Source organism: Panicum virgatum, chromosome 3N (genome assembly GCF_016808335.1).
Source record: "Panicum virgatum strain AP13 chromosome 3N, P.virgatum_v5, whole genome shotgun sequence".
In the NCBI taxonomy this organism is placed as follows: domain Eukaryota; kingdom Viridiplantae; phylum Streptophyta; class Magnoliopsida; order Poales; family Poaceae; genus Panicum; species Panicum virgatum.
The window spans coordinates 9,947,585-9,959,978 of NC_053147.1; the positions used below are offsets into that span (position 1 = coordinate 9,947,585).

The window sequence follows — 12,394 nt, forward strand, 5'->3', positions numbered from 1 at the left end:
ATAAGGGTTTATTAGCCCGTTCATGTTAGCAACAGTCCTACGTGGATGAGAGAGAAATGAGGTGAGAGAGTGTCACGGGCTCTTACGTAAGAGACGTCTCCAGCACAAGAAATAAAACACAAGAATCGATTTTGGAGCCCAATCTGTCTCTTGCGCACGCATTTTATGAGCTTTCATTTATTTTTGTATGTAAAATTTAATGTTCTTATAGCTCATAAAAGACAATCTAAAGAACAGCTGTATATGTCTCTAAGTGGTGTCTCTGACATGGAAGATGCTTAAAACCCCTCTTGCTCTTAGGGGTAGGGTGGGGGGCTCGAGCCCCAAGCCCCACGCTAGCTCCACCGCCGCTGATTGGTCAGCTCAGATGCGATCAATGAAATATGGCAAATCAGGTACAACATATCGAGAGACACATGGTAAAAGTTGCCTGAACGTGGAGCTAGTTCCCGGGCCAATTTTGAAATAACAAGAATGCATGGCTTGGGTACATGTACGTGTTCTCAAGACGAATTCCCCTGTGACAAGAAAGATGCCTGCTTATGTGTTCATGTTTTGGTCTCAAATGGAGGTTGCAATGTTGAAGTTGATGGTAAGTAGATGATGGTAGTAGCAGCCAGAGACGTTACCTGTGGCGACTCATACGCTACGTCAGCAGGAAGAATGGAGAGCTACGTGCGTCTGGTCGTTGCTAGAAAAATAAAATCCATCCCGGCCCTCATTTTCTTCAGAAAACAACCATGGCCCCCTTCTTCCGGCAGTGATTGCATTTTGACTCGACAAATTCAACAAAAAGAAGTCCAGTTCAAACAATATACTACATATATATTTTTGATTAAGTGCTTCAAAAAAATCTATTACAATAGGATTATTGGACTCTGTACCTCACATTTTATAGAGACTCCTTTTCATTTTTCTAGGGAATAGAAACTCCTTTTCAAACAACATCAGAACATGGTTGGCACTGGGCCTAAATCCATTGTGTGCTAACACTAAAAAAAAACCCAGCCCATTGTGTTGCTTCCAACTAACTGCTGCCGTACTTCACTGCTTCCTCTAAAAAAAAAAAAAACTGCTGCCGTGCTGGGCTCTTCCCGCCCGGGCAGAGCATCTCATATTTGGGCCAAAAGCTATTCGGGCCCGCGTTCCCCACATCAAGGTCGCTCATCCCGAATTCCTCCGGCGTCGTGGCTCCCGAGTCCCGACTCATCCCTACTAGGTTTTCCTCCTGCCGCCGCCTTCCCCGACCGCCGCCGCAGCTGCTCCTTCTGCCGCGATGCCGACGGTGAGCGTCGGCCGCGACCGGTTCTTTGCCGCCCTCGGCCGGACCCACAGTAAGCTTCACTTATCTCACTCTGCTCTCCCCCCGACTCTCCCCGCCGCGGGAACTCGTGACCAGTGACGTGGCTTCCCGGTGCTGCAGCGCAGGAGGAGTTCGAGGCGCTCTGCTTCGAGTTCGGCATCGAGCTCGACGACGTGGTCAGCATCTCCCTCCGCTGTCTTCTCCCTCTCCCACCATGCTGGTGACTTGGTGTCTGAATTTTGGGGGGTTTTGGGTGTGTGCGTGTGCAGACGACGGAGAAGGCTATTATCAGGAAGGAGAAGCACCTCGAGGATGACGGCGAGGTGGAGGGCGACGACGAGGTCATCTACAAGATAGAGGTCGCGGCCAACAGGTCAGCGGGTTTTGTTTTGGTCAGAATCGATATCACCGGGTATCCAGAGAAGGAAAACCCGGGGAAAAGTCGGAACATGAAAATCTCGAGCAATTACACCATCATGCACCAGTCAAATATGGGCAATGCGGTTTCGAGACACATAAAAAATCAATTAAGAATCTGTAGCAGAGAAGCTAAACCCCACCCCCTTGTGATAGATTTTGCCTGTTGAATGGTTGGTTGCTATGGTTGTGGTGGGATATACATGGGTATAGTTCATTTCCATTCTATTGTCAGTTGTGCCCTCCTTGTGCCCCTCGTCACACCATGAATGATCACGCCTGCAATGTATGGTGTATTTGAAAGTAACCATCAACTATGTACTGGACAATGTACCTAACTAGGCGAAATGAAGGCAAATAGAACAAGCCCCCTGAAAGCTGTTTTTGCTGTATTTGGTTGTAAGCAGGCATCTAAACCATATTTGATTGTATGCTCTGGTCACTAGTAGGCTGGTAGCTAATTTATGTTGCACTGGAGTCTAGCTCAGTTGTTTGGTCCATGGAGAGTTTAGTAAATACGGAGTACTATGTAATCTCATCGTTGTAGTTAGCTAATATGAACCATATTTGGTTTTTTCTCTATTTCCGCTGATTTGTTATTTCTTTGAATGAAGACATCTAGTCCAAGAAGCTTAACGTTCTATAAGGATGTCAATATTGCATAAAGTTGAGTTGAATTCAAAATAGTTGAACTTCATTAGACCACACTGCATTCAGCTTGCCAGTCCACTATGTTGCACGGATGGAAATTTCAACTTTTGAAGATTTATCGGTTGTAGAAATGCACAGAATGTGTCTTGTCTGGCTTGTTGATTTGCCTCACTTATACTTCACTTCATGGACTGTTACCTCAGCTGGTGGATGAGTTTTTAGTCTCAAAGCACACATTGAGATGTCATGCTTAATGCAATTAACATTCATCACCAATATATGCAGATACGATTTGCTATGTCTTGAAGGAATAGCAAGAGCTCTTCGTGTTTTCACTGGGACTGAAGCAAGCCCTCTATTCCGAGTTTCTTCCATCCCTCGTGGTTCAATGCTTCAGATGCATGTTAAACCACAGGTAATAGCTCGGCAGGCCAAGCCCCTACATGTTCTTTGGACTTTGGATAGTGCATTCCAAATAACATCCTAGAAAAAAGGAAGATAATTTATATAGAATTCTTCACTTTTCTATTTCTAAGTAGTGCATATGTGTAGGTTTTAGAGCAGAATGAACAGTAACACTCATAATCTTCAATTCACTCGAACCAGTAAATTCTTTTTGGATTATTTGGATATGTAACGAGTAATGCCATGTTTTGGAGTAATGGAGAAATGATACAGAAGCTGACATTTTTCAATGAGCAAAGCAGTATCCTGCATAAATTATGTATATGTATTTGGTGCATGCTCATAATTATCTTAACTTGAAGCTTTGTTAAATGTTTGGACATTAAGGTATTAATGATTTTAATATCTGCCTATTATTATTAATAATTCTAGAAGCTAGAAGCAGATGCCAACATGCATTAATGCACTAGTGTGGTGACATGGATCATATTCTCGAAGTGGTAATTGATTATATACATTCTTACTTTCTTCTATCTGGTAAAGTAAATCCATGATTTGCTGCTATTCTTTTTCAGACTTCACAGATTAGACCACACGTGGTTTGTGCTGTCCTAAGAGGGGTAACTTTCGATGAAGCAAGATACAACAGCTTCATTGACCTTCAAGACAAACTCCACCAAAATATATGCCGGTATAGCTTGCTTTTGACTTTCCATTGTATTAAGATCTAGATTGCACTCAATTCAATAATTTGTTAACTCGTCGCTGTGATGGAAATCAGGAAGAGAACTCTGGTTGCCATTGGTACCCATGATTTGGATACTCTGGTAGCTCCCTTCTCTTATGAGGTAAATAAAATTACCACACTGCTCTGAATCTTTGGTTTCATCTTATCGATACTCACACTGTTCCTATCTGTATGTGTTCAATTTAATGGTCTATTTGCTCATGCAATTTTTCCTCTTTTGAGGGCACAAATGTTTATTTTTCATGTTATGTGCTTGCATTGGAACTAACTTAAATTTCTTTTAGATCATAGCATGGAAAGATAGTCATTTTGGTGCCTGTCTGGTTGATTTTATTCAGTCACCATTGAGGTGTAGTTCTTAGGAGTCTTCAGCTTGTAGGCCCCAGAAGCTACCTTCCACTGGTTTCAAGTCTTATTTCTGGGAAAATTAGGTTTATAAATTCATTGGAAGATTAAAGTTAGTTAACCTTGTTGCCTTCGGCATATTTTAGAGTAAATTTTAGACTATAAAATTAGTCTTGTAAAGTCATTGGAAGACCCTTCTTTTTTACGCTAGTCACACTGAACATGATATGTTATGAGGCTACCTTGAGTCAAATTGTATTTTGTGTTTGTTGGGAGGGATGTCCCCTTGGGGAGTTGATGAATGATAGTGTCCCACTGTGGATTTGGTTAGAGTGGGGCTTGATCAAGCTTTATGACCAATTGACCATAAAGGCTTAAAGTTGTTTTTCCCCGAATTTTACTCAAACGGTTTTAAGGCTTCAAGTCCATTTTCTCATATAATCCAAATTTGGAGGAAGTTCAAGCACTACTCTCTCTGCTTTCAAGTATATATTGCTCAGAATGCATGCCAAACCTTAAAATTTTTTATCACTTATAAAATAGAAATTATTAACAAGTTTTTTTTTTAAAATTTTTGTGAGGTACCAACAAGTTTTTCATATATGAATTATAACAAATTATAGTTTTGATAGCTTTTGACTTTGTCTATTTGAAAAAGTAACAAACCAATGTTGTATGTTGGAGTCTTGGAGATTGTCATTTATATAAAAAAGTATGATGTTGCATCTAGCATGGAGGAGCCTTAGCCTACAGGCTTATAAGCTGAATAATTTAATTTTACATTGATTCAATATTTTGGTGGAGAAGATAGATTTTCTGAGGAATTGCTTGACTACGTTATTTCATACCATGCATATATGAGCAAGCATCTTCAAGATAACCTTTTCGTTGTTGACTAAAGATATACAATGCTGGCATATGGCTACATAAATACCCCGTTGGTTCCACTTTTTTATACCTGAAATTTGTTTTTTTGTTTTGTTTTGTTTTCTCCCCAGGCTCTACCACCACATGAAATCAACTTTGTCCCTTTAAAGCAGGTAAAATAATTCATTAAATTCGATGAGGTGTTGTTTTACTGTTATACTTTGTGTTCAGTTAATAACTACAGTTTTTAGTAAGTTGCTGAGAAGGCAGCATTTTTTAACTCATTGTTCTAATTGTTGTTTGATTCAGGAGCAAAGCTTCAGAGCTGATAAACTGATGGAATTCTATAAAGTAAGTAGCTATATCGGAGTGTTTATTGTGCCGTTGTACACTAAATATTGCCAATTTGCCATGTATCAGTACGCCAACCATTCAATTTCAAAGTTTAATGGTTATATCATAGGTTCTGAATTATGATATTCTGTTTGGTGCTATTTGCTGATATATATTTGTTATTGACATTGTGTGCTTTCTGGCAGTCAGACATGAAACTGAAGAAGTTTTTGCATATAATTGAAAACTCTCCAGTGTACCCAGTTATCTATGATAGCAACAGGTAAAACAATGACATGCTCTTGTCATTTTTTTCTCGAAATCTTTTATGCAAGGCTTTTGATCATGTGAAAAAAGACTACTAATTACTAGAGAGGAGAACAATAATAACTCGAAAGAATCTGTTCGCACGTTGACTATTTAACACTTCTTGAAATTTATATATCTAGCTAAACTTTAAAACCAATGGTTCGTTTCGAGGGGAAACAATTCTATTAATCATATTCATTTTTTGTTAAGGAAGTAGCCCATGCTTTATTTAATGTTTACGATGTGGAAACTGTTTATACTGGTGTTTATTCTCAGATGACGTTGCAATACTTTGCAGAACTGTATTATCGTTACCTCCTATCATCAATGGTGCACATTCAGCTATCACCCTTGCAACAAGAAATGTCTTTATTGAATGTACAGCTACTGACCTTACCAAAGCAAAGATTGTTCTGAATACAATGGTGAGTGATGTTATACTTTACTTTCGCTGGGGAACATGTCCTTGAATTTAAATGAAGTTTAAGCTTATTGTACTGAGGCATTTGTTGCTTATATTTCCAGGTTACCATGTTCTCTGAGTATTGTGAGAATAAGTTTGAGGTGGAACCAGTTGAAGTGGTACATCATGATGGCAGCAAAACTGTTTACCCTGATCTTTCATGTTACAAAATGGAGGCTCCATTATCTGACATTCTTGGGCCTATCGGCATCTCCTTGGATGAGAAACAGGTACTAATAAGTTCCTGAAAGATTTCGCAAGGACATGTTCATATCTGGATTAAGAACTGCATAATCTTTTTGTCTTAATATCTCTCATTTACTTAAACATCTTTCTTTCCAAATTGCATTATCTGTATCTAGAACTAGGGTGAATTGATGATTATTTATGATGTGATATTTTCTTCTATGCTCTGATTTGAAGTTTCTTCAAGCATGGAAATGGAGCAAAATATTCAACTGTGTATATTCAACTGTAGGTTGTTTGTCTTTTAAACAAAATGCAACTGCAAGCTGAAAGTCACTCATCGAATGGCGAGCATCGGATTTCAGTATCTGTTCCTCCAACAAGAAGTGATATTCTGCACGTTCGTGATTTGGTGGAGGTTATAATCTGCTATTCTCTAGTTATTCTATCAAATGTTTTTTGTTCACAGTAGTTGAAATAACATTTTGGTTCAATTTCTACAAAGGATGTTGCTATAGCTTATGGATACAACAATGTGCCAAAATCAAAGCCAAAGTGTATGACAATAGGTGGAAGGCAACCATTAAATCGATTCTCCGATAAAATTCGTGCCGAGGTGCATCTCTTTGTCGTATTTCACTCCAGTTCCATTATCTGTTCATCAATTGGTCCTTACTGCGAGAACATTTCTGGGCAGGTTGCAAGAGCTGGTTATATGGAGGTGCTCACATTTATCTTGTCTTCACATGAAGAAAACTTTGACATGTTGAACAGAACAGATGACAAAAGTAAAGCAGTTATTATCGCAAACCCTCGTACTTCTGAATTTGAGGTAACTCCTGCCGAATGCAGCCATCATTTGGCTCTCCTTTTTTTTTAAAAAACAGGCTCTCCTGTGTGTTCTCAATTTCCTATATTCGAAGAACTGTGTAATGTTTGGTTGATTAATGCTTCCTTTGTTGCAAAACATAAAAAACAAGTTAATTCATGAACTAATTTCTAGGATAACTGTTGTTTCTGCAGTTGTATTTACTGATGCATCTTGGTAGTGTTCTGCCATTCTACTACTTTTAGATGTAATTAGTTGCGCGTTCTTGTAATCCTAACTTTTGACTGTTTTGCGTACCTGACTTCGCAGCCTTATCTTTTCATTTTCATGCTGCGTGTTCTCCACGGGCAACTCTTGCTATCCATATTTGTTTTGCATATGAAATTTACATTGTTCTACAATGTTATTGGTTTTATACGTATATTATGTTTGCCATAATCTTTGTTTTGTTACCTTGCAGGTTGTAAGAACTAGTCTGATGTCGTGTTTACTGAAAACACTGAAACATAATATAGACCATCCAAGACCCATAAAGGTACTTTTTGAAACAGGCAACATTTATATCTTCTTGGTGTCAGTATCGAATGTTGTGTCACGCTTCAAAATTTCAACTAAGGAGAAACAGAAAAAAAGAGTAACTTTTCTGTTACTGTCAGTAGCGTCGTTTGTCGGAACTATCCTCTTATTAGCTTGACATATCAACACGTTTTAGCTTCCAACTTTCACATGTTCATCCAGAATTTCTAATCCAAAATGTGTTTGATGATTGCACCCTGAATTGTGATTGCATGTAGATTGGCAACATAAGATTTATGTACTAGAGTCATCATAAACTACATCATTATAATCTCTTTCCATTTTAAACAACATATTATTTAGAATATGACCAGGTAAAATGCCATATTGGAGATCATGTCAATATCTGGGTTCTGGGATCTGAGGAAGTAACTGTCTAACACATGTAGAGTTTAGTTTCTCAATTCATAATCAATTAGAAGTGGAGAGCTTTCAGATAACTCCGAGTATTGGATATGAACAAATTAACTGCTGCCATGGTTTTGATATTTTTCAAATGGTTACTATTGTAGATTTTTGAAGTTGGTGATGTAGTGACGCTGGACCCATCACGCGATGTCGGTGCATCTAATAATAGGCGGCTTGCAGCTTTGTACTGCAATAGGGTTTCTGGATTTGAGGTATGCACATGAGAAAAGAAAAAAACTGTTTAAACATGTATTCACATAGCTTCTGTGTTGGCCTAGTCTAACTTCAATAATTTTTCAGGAAATTATGGGATTGGTGGATAGTATCGTCAAAATTGTCAGAGCTCCGCATGTCAAGTTTGGCGAGAAGTACTATGTTCCTACAGATGTAAGAATATAACTTATTTAAACTGTTTTGTATTTTGCAGTCGACAATTGTACTGATATAATTTCTCTAGGAACCTGAGTTCTTCCCGAAAAGACAATGCAAAATTGTTACAAGTGATGGCAAGCAGGTTGGCTACTTAGGAATTGTCCATGCTGAGGTACTTCTGTCTCGATCTTGATAAATTGAAGTTTACCCCCCAGTAGTTTAGCTAATAAATAATACTGGCAGAAATAAGAGCTTTTAAATGTGAATGATACTCTTTGAGAATATTAAAGTGGGGACATGAATAAACGTTTATCAATATATTTGCCAAATTTGGTGACATACTATGATTCTTTGAGTGCTTAGCTGTATTCTGTGTTTCCTGCAGGTGCTAAGGAAATTCGGCATTCCGGATCCCTGCACATTTGTCGAGATGGACATCGAAGCCCTGTTGTAGTGCTGTCAACATCAAACAAAGGAAAGCCTGCCACCTTGGTTTTGTTCAGCAAGCATGCATTGGGGTACCACCAAGAAGTAGATGATAGATGACCCGTCACCCGAGCTGCAATTTTGTGAGGAGGTCCACACCTGCGTATGTTTTTTATTGTGGGAAAGAGAATGCAAGGATATCATACAGCCCCGCCCCCTCACCCCCCCCTCCCCCCACTCCCCCGCGCGCATAATATTCAGGGATTGTTTTCACCATGATTCCATTGTAATTTAACCTCATTTCCTATACCGGTTTTGCATTAAAAGTGTATCTGGTTTGCTTTTGTTGACAATCGAAAAGTGATTTCTGATCAGCTCGTACGATCTTGATGACATTACCATGATGTTGGCCTTATATTCTCCTCATTGATAATCATGCATGGGACTAGCTGTTGTCGACAATGTGGTCTTTTGGGTTGTGATTATGTGAGCGGCTACTCAATTGTGTTTAAATAAGACGTAAACATGTATTTACTGCTTTGTCGTATGATGTATGCCATTAAGTGCTTTGCTCACCTGCTAAACCACTCGTAATCATCATTCCAATATTTTCATGTCTAAAGGCTTCGTTAAACAATTTACAAATATAATCTAACATTTTGGAAAATAGTTCAACATTTTTATCCGTTGACAAGTTATTTGAGTAATGATGTCACCTGTGCGATGTTGCTGTCCGTCAATTGTCAACAATAACTGTGAACTGAAAATTTGTAGAAAGCATGATTGTGATGTTAGCGGGTAGGAATATTCACATCTACTGAAACCTTGCATCGATGATGAATGGAATCTGTAGCAAGAAAATCTTTACCGTTACTCAGTTACTCTGTTACTCACAGTATTACCTTCTGCGTCAGACTTCTGCTGCCCAGGAGTTTAGAAGATATTATTTCTTCCAACTCTTGTTTTAGATAAGTTAAGAACAAGCTGAGAAAAAGCTGACTCAGCCACCTCCAATCTGGTTCTGAGCTGGTTATTGTCATCATGAGCAGCAGCTAGATCTTCATCAGCAGTAGCGTACTCCGGATTCCAGCCACGAGTCCAGTCATTGCTCTTGCTCCCCTGTGGTGAAAGGTGTGAACTCCTTTATCTGACTCTGATGTAGGACTATGATTTCATGGTTCTGTGATGTTTCATCATAGTAGCAGTAGGAGGCAGGAAGCTGCTTACTTTAGTCAAATCGAAAAGGTGACGGGCGTTTTCTGTTTCTGTTCTGTATCACAATTCGCGACACGTTCGGAGCGCAGCGCCTGCTGGCCGAGTCAACATCTCAGGTTAAGGTGAGGAGGACGGCGGTGCCGGAGTTCGGGAAGAAGATCTACGGGCTTCAAGGGATGGCCCGCGGGCTTGGACGACGCCATGACGGTGCTTGCGCGCGGCGGCGTAGTGACAAGGGCGCTGCCGGAGCGACAAAGGATGGCCGGCGGTGGCGGTAGGCTGCCGGACTGGCCCGAGAGGTGGAAAAGCGCGGCACGACGGCGAGGGAGGCCGAGGACGGGGCGCCGATCGCTTGTCTTTACGGCTAAAAATTGTGCACTAATCCCGGCGACGGAGGCGGACGACGCGACGGGACGCCGATCAAGACGCTTCATTTTTTTTTTTGTGTTTAACGATAGGTCGGCCATCTCCGTTCCTACACATTACACAAGTCAGGTGTCGTCGTTCTAGTCACCTCGAGCTCCAGAAGCTCCGTCTCAGTCCTCAGCCCAGTCACCTCTGACACGTGCCGCCCCCCCGCCACACGTGTCCGCACGCGAGCAGGCCTCGCATGTATTTAGAACGCCTCTCGCGATCGCCCTCATCTCAGAGGCTCGATCGCCGCGCCCGCAGACCAAGCAACAAATCGGCCGGAAATCGAGCAGCCTCTGTCCGGGGATCGCATCGGCCATGGCGGCCGCCGCGCAAGAAGGCCTGACCCACCGCGTGGCCGCCAGGGACGACGACAGGGCCGCGGTCGCCGGCGGCGCCAGCCGGGACCCGGGCTCGAGGAAGCCGGGCGCTGGCAGGCGCGGCCTCCGGTCGCTCGCCGCCGCGGTGTCCCTCGCCGCCGGGCTCACCGCGCTGTCCTTCTTCGGCGCCTCGTCCTCCTCCAACTCCTCGGCGCCCGGCAAGGCGGCGCCGGCGGCGACGGTGGCGATCGTGCGGGCCGGGTCGGTGGCGGCGGAGGCGGTGCTGGCGCTGGCGGCGTGGATGGCGTGGGCGGAGGGCGGGCTGCACGCGAACCCGGCCGCCACGCTGCTCCCCTACGCGGCGCGGCTGGCGTGCGCCCTGGCGTGGGCGCCGCTCGTGCTGGGCCACGGCGCGGCGCTCGCGGGCCTCGCGTGCTGCGCGGGCATGGCCGCCGGCGCCGTGGCGTGCGCGCGCGGGTTCGGCGCCGTGAACCCCGTCGCCGGGGACCTCGCCAAACCCGCCGTCGCCTGGGCCGTACTCCTCGCCGTCGTCAACTACAAGATGCTCTGAGGCTGAGCCGGCTCCTCCGTCCCGCCTAGAACTGAACTCGATCTCTTCTCTCGTGTGTGCTGTTCATGTTCCACCGTGTGCAGGCCTCTCTCTCTGAGTGCACAGTATTTTGTTGTGTGGACACGTTTGTATTGTATACTCAATACTGTATGTACTGGTGTGTTACGTATCATCTGTTCCTGCATAGAGTAATCCTACATGCGAAAAGTCTGTAGATAGCCCCCGCCTCTCCCCACGCTCGGAGCCCTAGAGCCGCCGCCGGGCGTCTCCCGCCTCCACACCGCTTGGTCTCCCTCCCTTTCTCTTCGGCGTCTCGCAGGGAGTGGGGATCCATCGTCCAGTAGATCGAGTCATCTAGAGTTAAAGTCTTCTAGGTTTAGAATCTTTTTATGCCAAATCTTTTGCAAGGCCGGCTCTATGATTTCGAGGGCCCTAGAGCGAACCAGACGCTACGGGCTCTTTCGGCTAAATTTTTTATTTATAGCATGATAAAAAATATAGTAGTGCTAATGATATATTTTTAATTTTTGAAGAACATTATCGATAGTACAAACTAAAAGAATAGCAAGAAAGCCAGTATAAATACCTCAAATACTTCATAAATACTAATACTTCAGTCCTTCTCCCTCACGAAAAAGTACCTCCGGACATTTCTTGATGCAAAATCATTAATAATAGTATCAAGATCAATGATGTCCAAGATGGTGTTCTCAATGTAAAAGAAAATAAACAGTGAAATTAGAAGTCTAAACCTAGAAATCTAAGTATCCAACATAGTCACGAAATAACATATTACTAGATTAGTTACTCACTGATTTGTTGTTGGTAATGGCAAAGTGTGTTGCGGTGCAGGGGACGAGCCACGAGTGCAGAAGCAGGTCAGCAGCGGGCGATCACCACTTCACCACCGCCGGACGCAGGCGAGCGGGCGGCGGCGGCGGCAGCCAAAAAAGGCAGGAGCGAAGTCTGTGATGATGCGATGACGGAAGACGCGGCGTTTCAGTTCTTTCCCCGTGTACGAGCCAAGCGATCGTCGTCGATCGAGCCCCCCTGCAGCCTACTGGACCTTGTGCATCGGTGGTGTATATAGTATCACATATTTTATCCTGCCCCCCCCTTGACCGTGGGCCCTAGGCGGTCGCCCCTCCCGCCTAGGCTCAGAGCCGGGCCTGATCTTTTGGTATTGGAGATTTATTTTCTCCTCCTCCTCTCCGGTGACGGCAAGGGGGCAGGATGGAT

At 43.1% G+C, this 12,394-nt stretch overlaps 2 protein-coding genes across 3 annotated transcripts; both read left to right on the forward strand.

The window, feature by feature from the left end:
* The first annotated feature begins 1,169 nt into the window (after positions 1–1,169).
* Positions 1,170–9,086, forward strand: LOC120667224 (phenylalanine--tRNA ligase beta subunit, cytoplasmic-like). 2 transcript variants are annotated; one of them, XM_039947299.1, is made up of 19 exons: positions 1,170–1,334; positions 1,424–1,479; positions 1,573–1,676; positions 2,657–2,786; positions 3,352–3,467; positions 3,558–3,624; positions 4,868–4,909; positions 5,046–5,199; positions 5,280–5,352; positions 5,677–5,803; positions 5,904–6,071; positions 6,320–6,445; positions 6,533–6,643; positions 6,725–6,859; positions 7,317–7,391; positions 7,945–8,052; positions 8,141–8,227; positions 8,298–8,384; positions 8,598–9,086. In XM_039947299.1, the coding sequence occupies exons 1-19, from the start codon at positions 1,277–1,279 to the stop codon at positions 8,664–8,666; spliced, it is 1,893 nt and encodes a 630-aa protein (XP_039803233.1). In that variant the 5' UTR covers positions 1,170–1,276; the 3' UTR covers positions 8,667–9,086. The 2 variants fall into 2 exon arrangements, with proteins under 2 accessions (XP_039803233.1, XP_039803234.1); XM_039947300.1 differs by having other exon boundaries at positions 1,171–1,334; positions 5,046–5,087; positions 5,276–5,352; positions 8,598–9,053.
* A 503-nt stretch (positions 9,087–9,589) lies between these two features.
* On the forward strand, positions 9,590–11,499 carry LOC120667226 (translocator protein homolog). Its single transcript, XM_039947301.1, has one exon. It carries the CDS (start codon positions 10,583–10,585, stop codon positions 11,153–11,155), a length of 573 nt encoding a protein of 190 aa, XP_039803235.1. The 5' UTR covers positions 9,590–10,582; the 3' UTR covers positions 11,156–11,499.
* The last annotated feature ends 895 nt before the right edge of the window (positions 11,500–12,394 follow it).

Excerpts from the sequence above, each read along its gene's own strand:
- LOC120667224 (XM_039947299.1), top strand. The coding sequence starts at position 1,277 with ATGCCGACGGTGAGCGTCGGCCGCGACCGGTTCTTTGCCGCCCTCGGC. Across the intron at positions 5,804-5,903 it reads AGATTGTTCTGAATACAATG|GTTACCATGTTCTCTGAGTA; the intron begins GTGAGTGATGTT and ends TTATATTTCCAG. Across the intron at positions 6,644-6,724 it reads CCGATAAAATTCGTGCCGAG|GTTGCAAGAGCTGGTTATAT; the intron begins GTGCATCTCTTT and ends ATTTCTGGGCAG.
- LOC120667226 (XM_039947301.1), top strand. The coding sequence starts at position 10,583 with ATGGCGGCCGCCGCGCAAGAAGGCCTGACCCACCGCGTGGCCGCCAGG.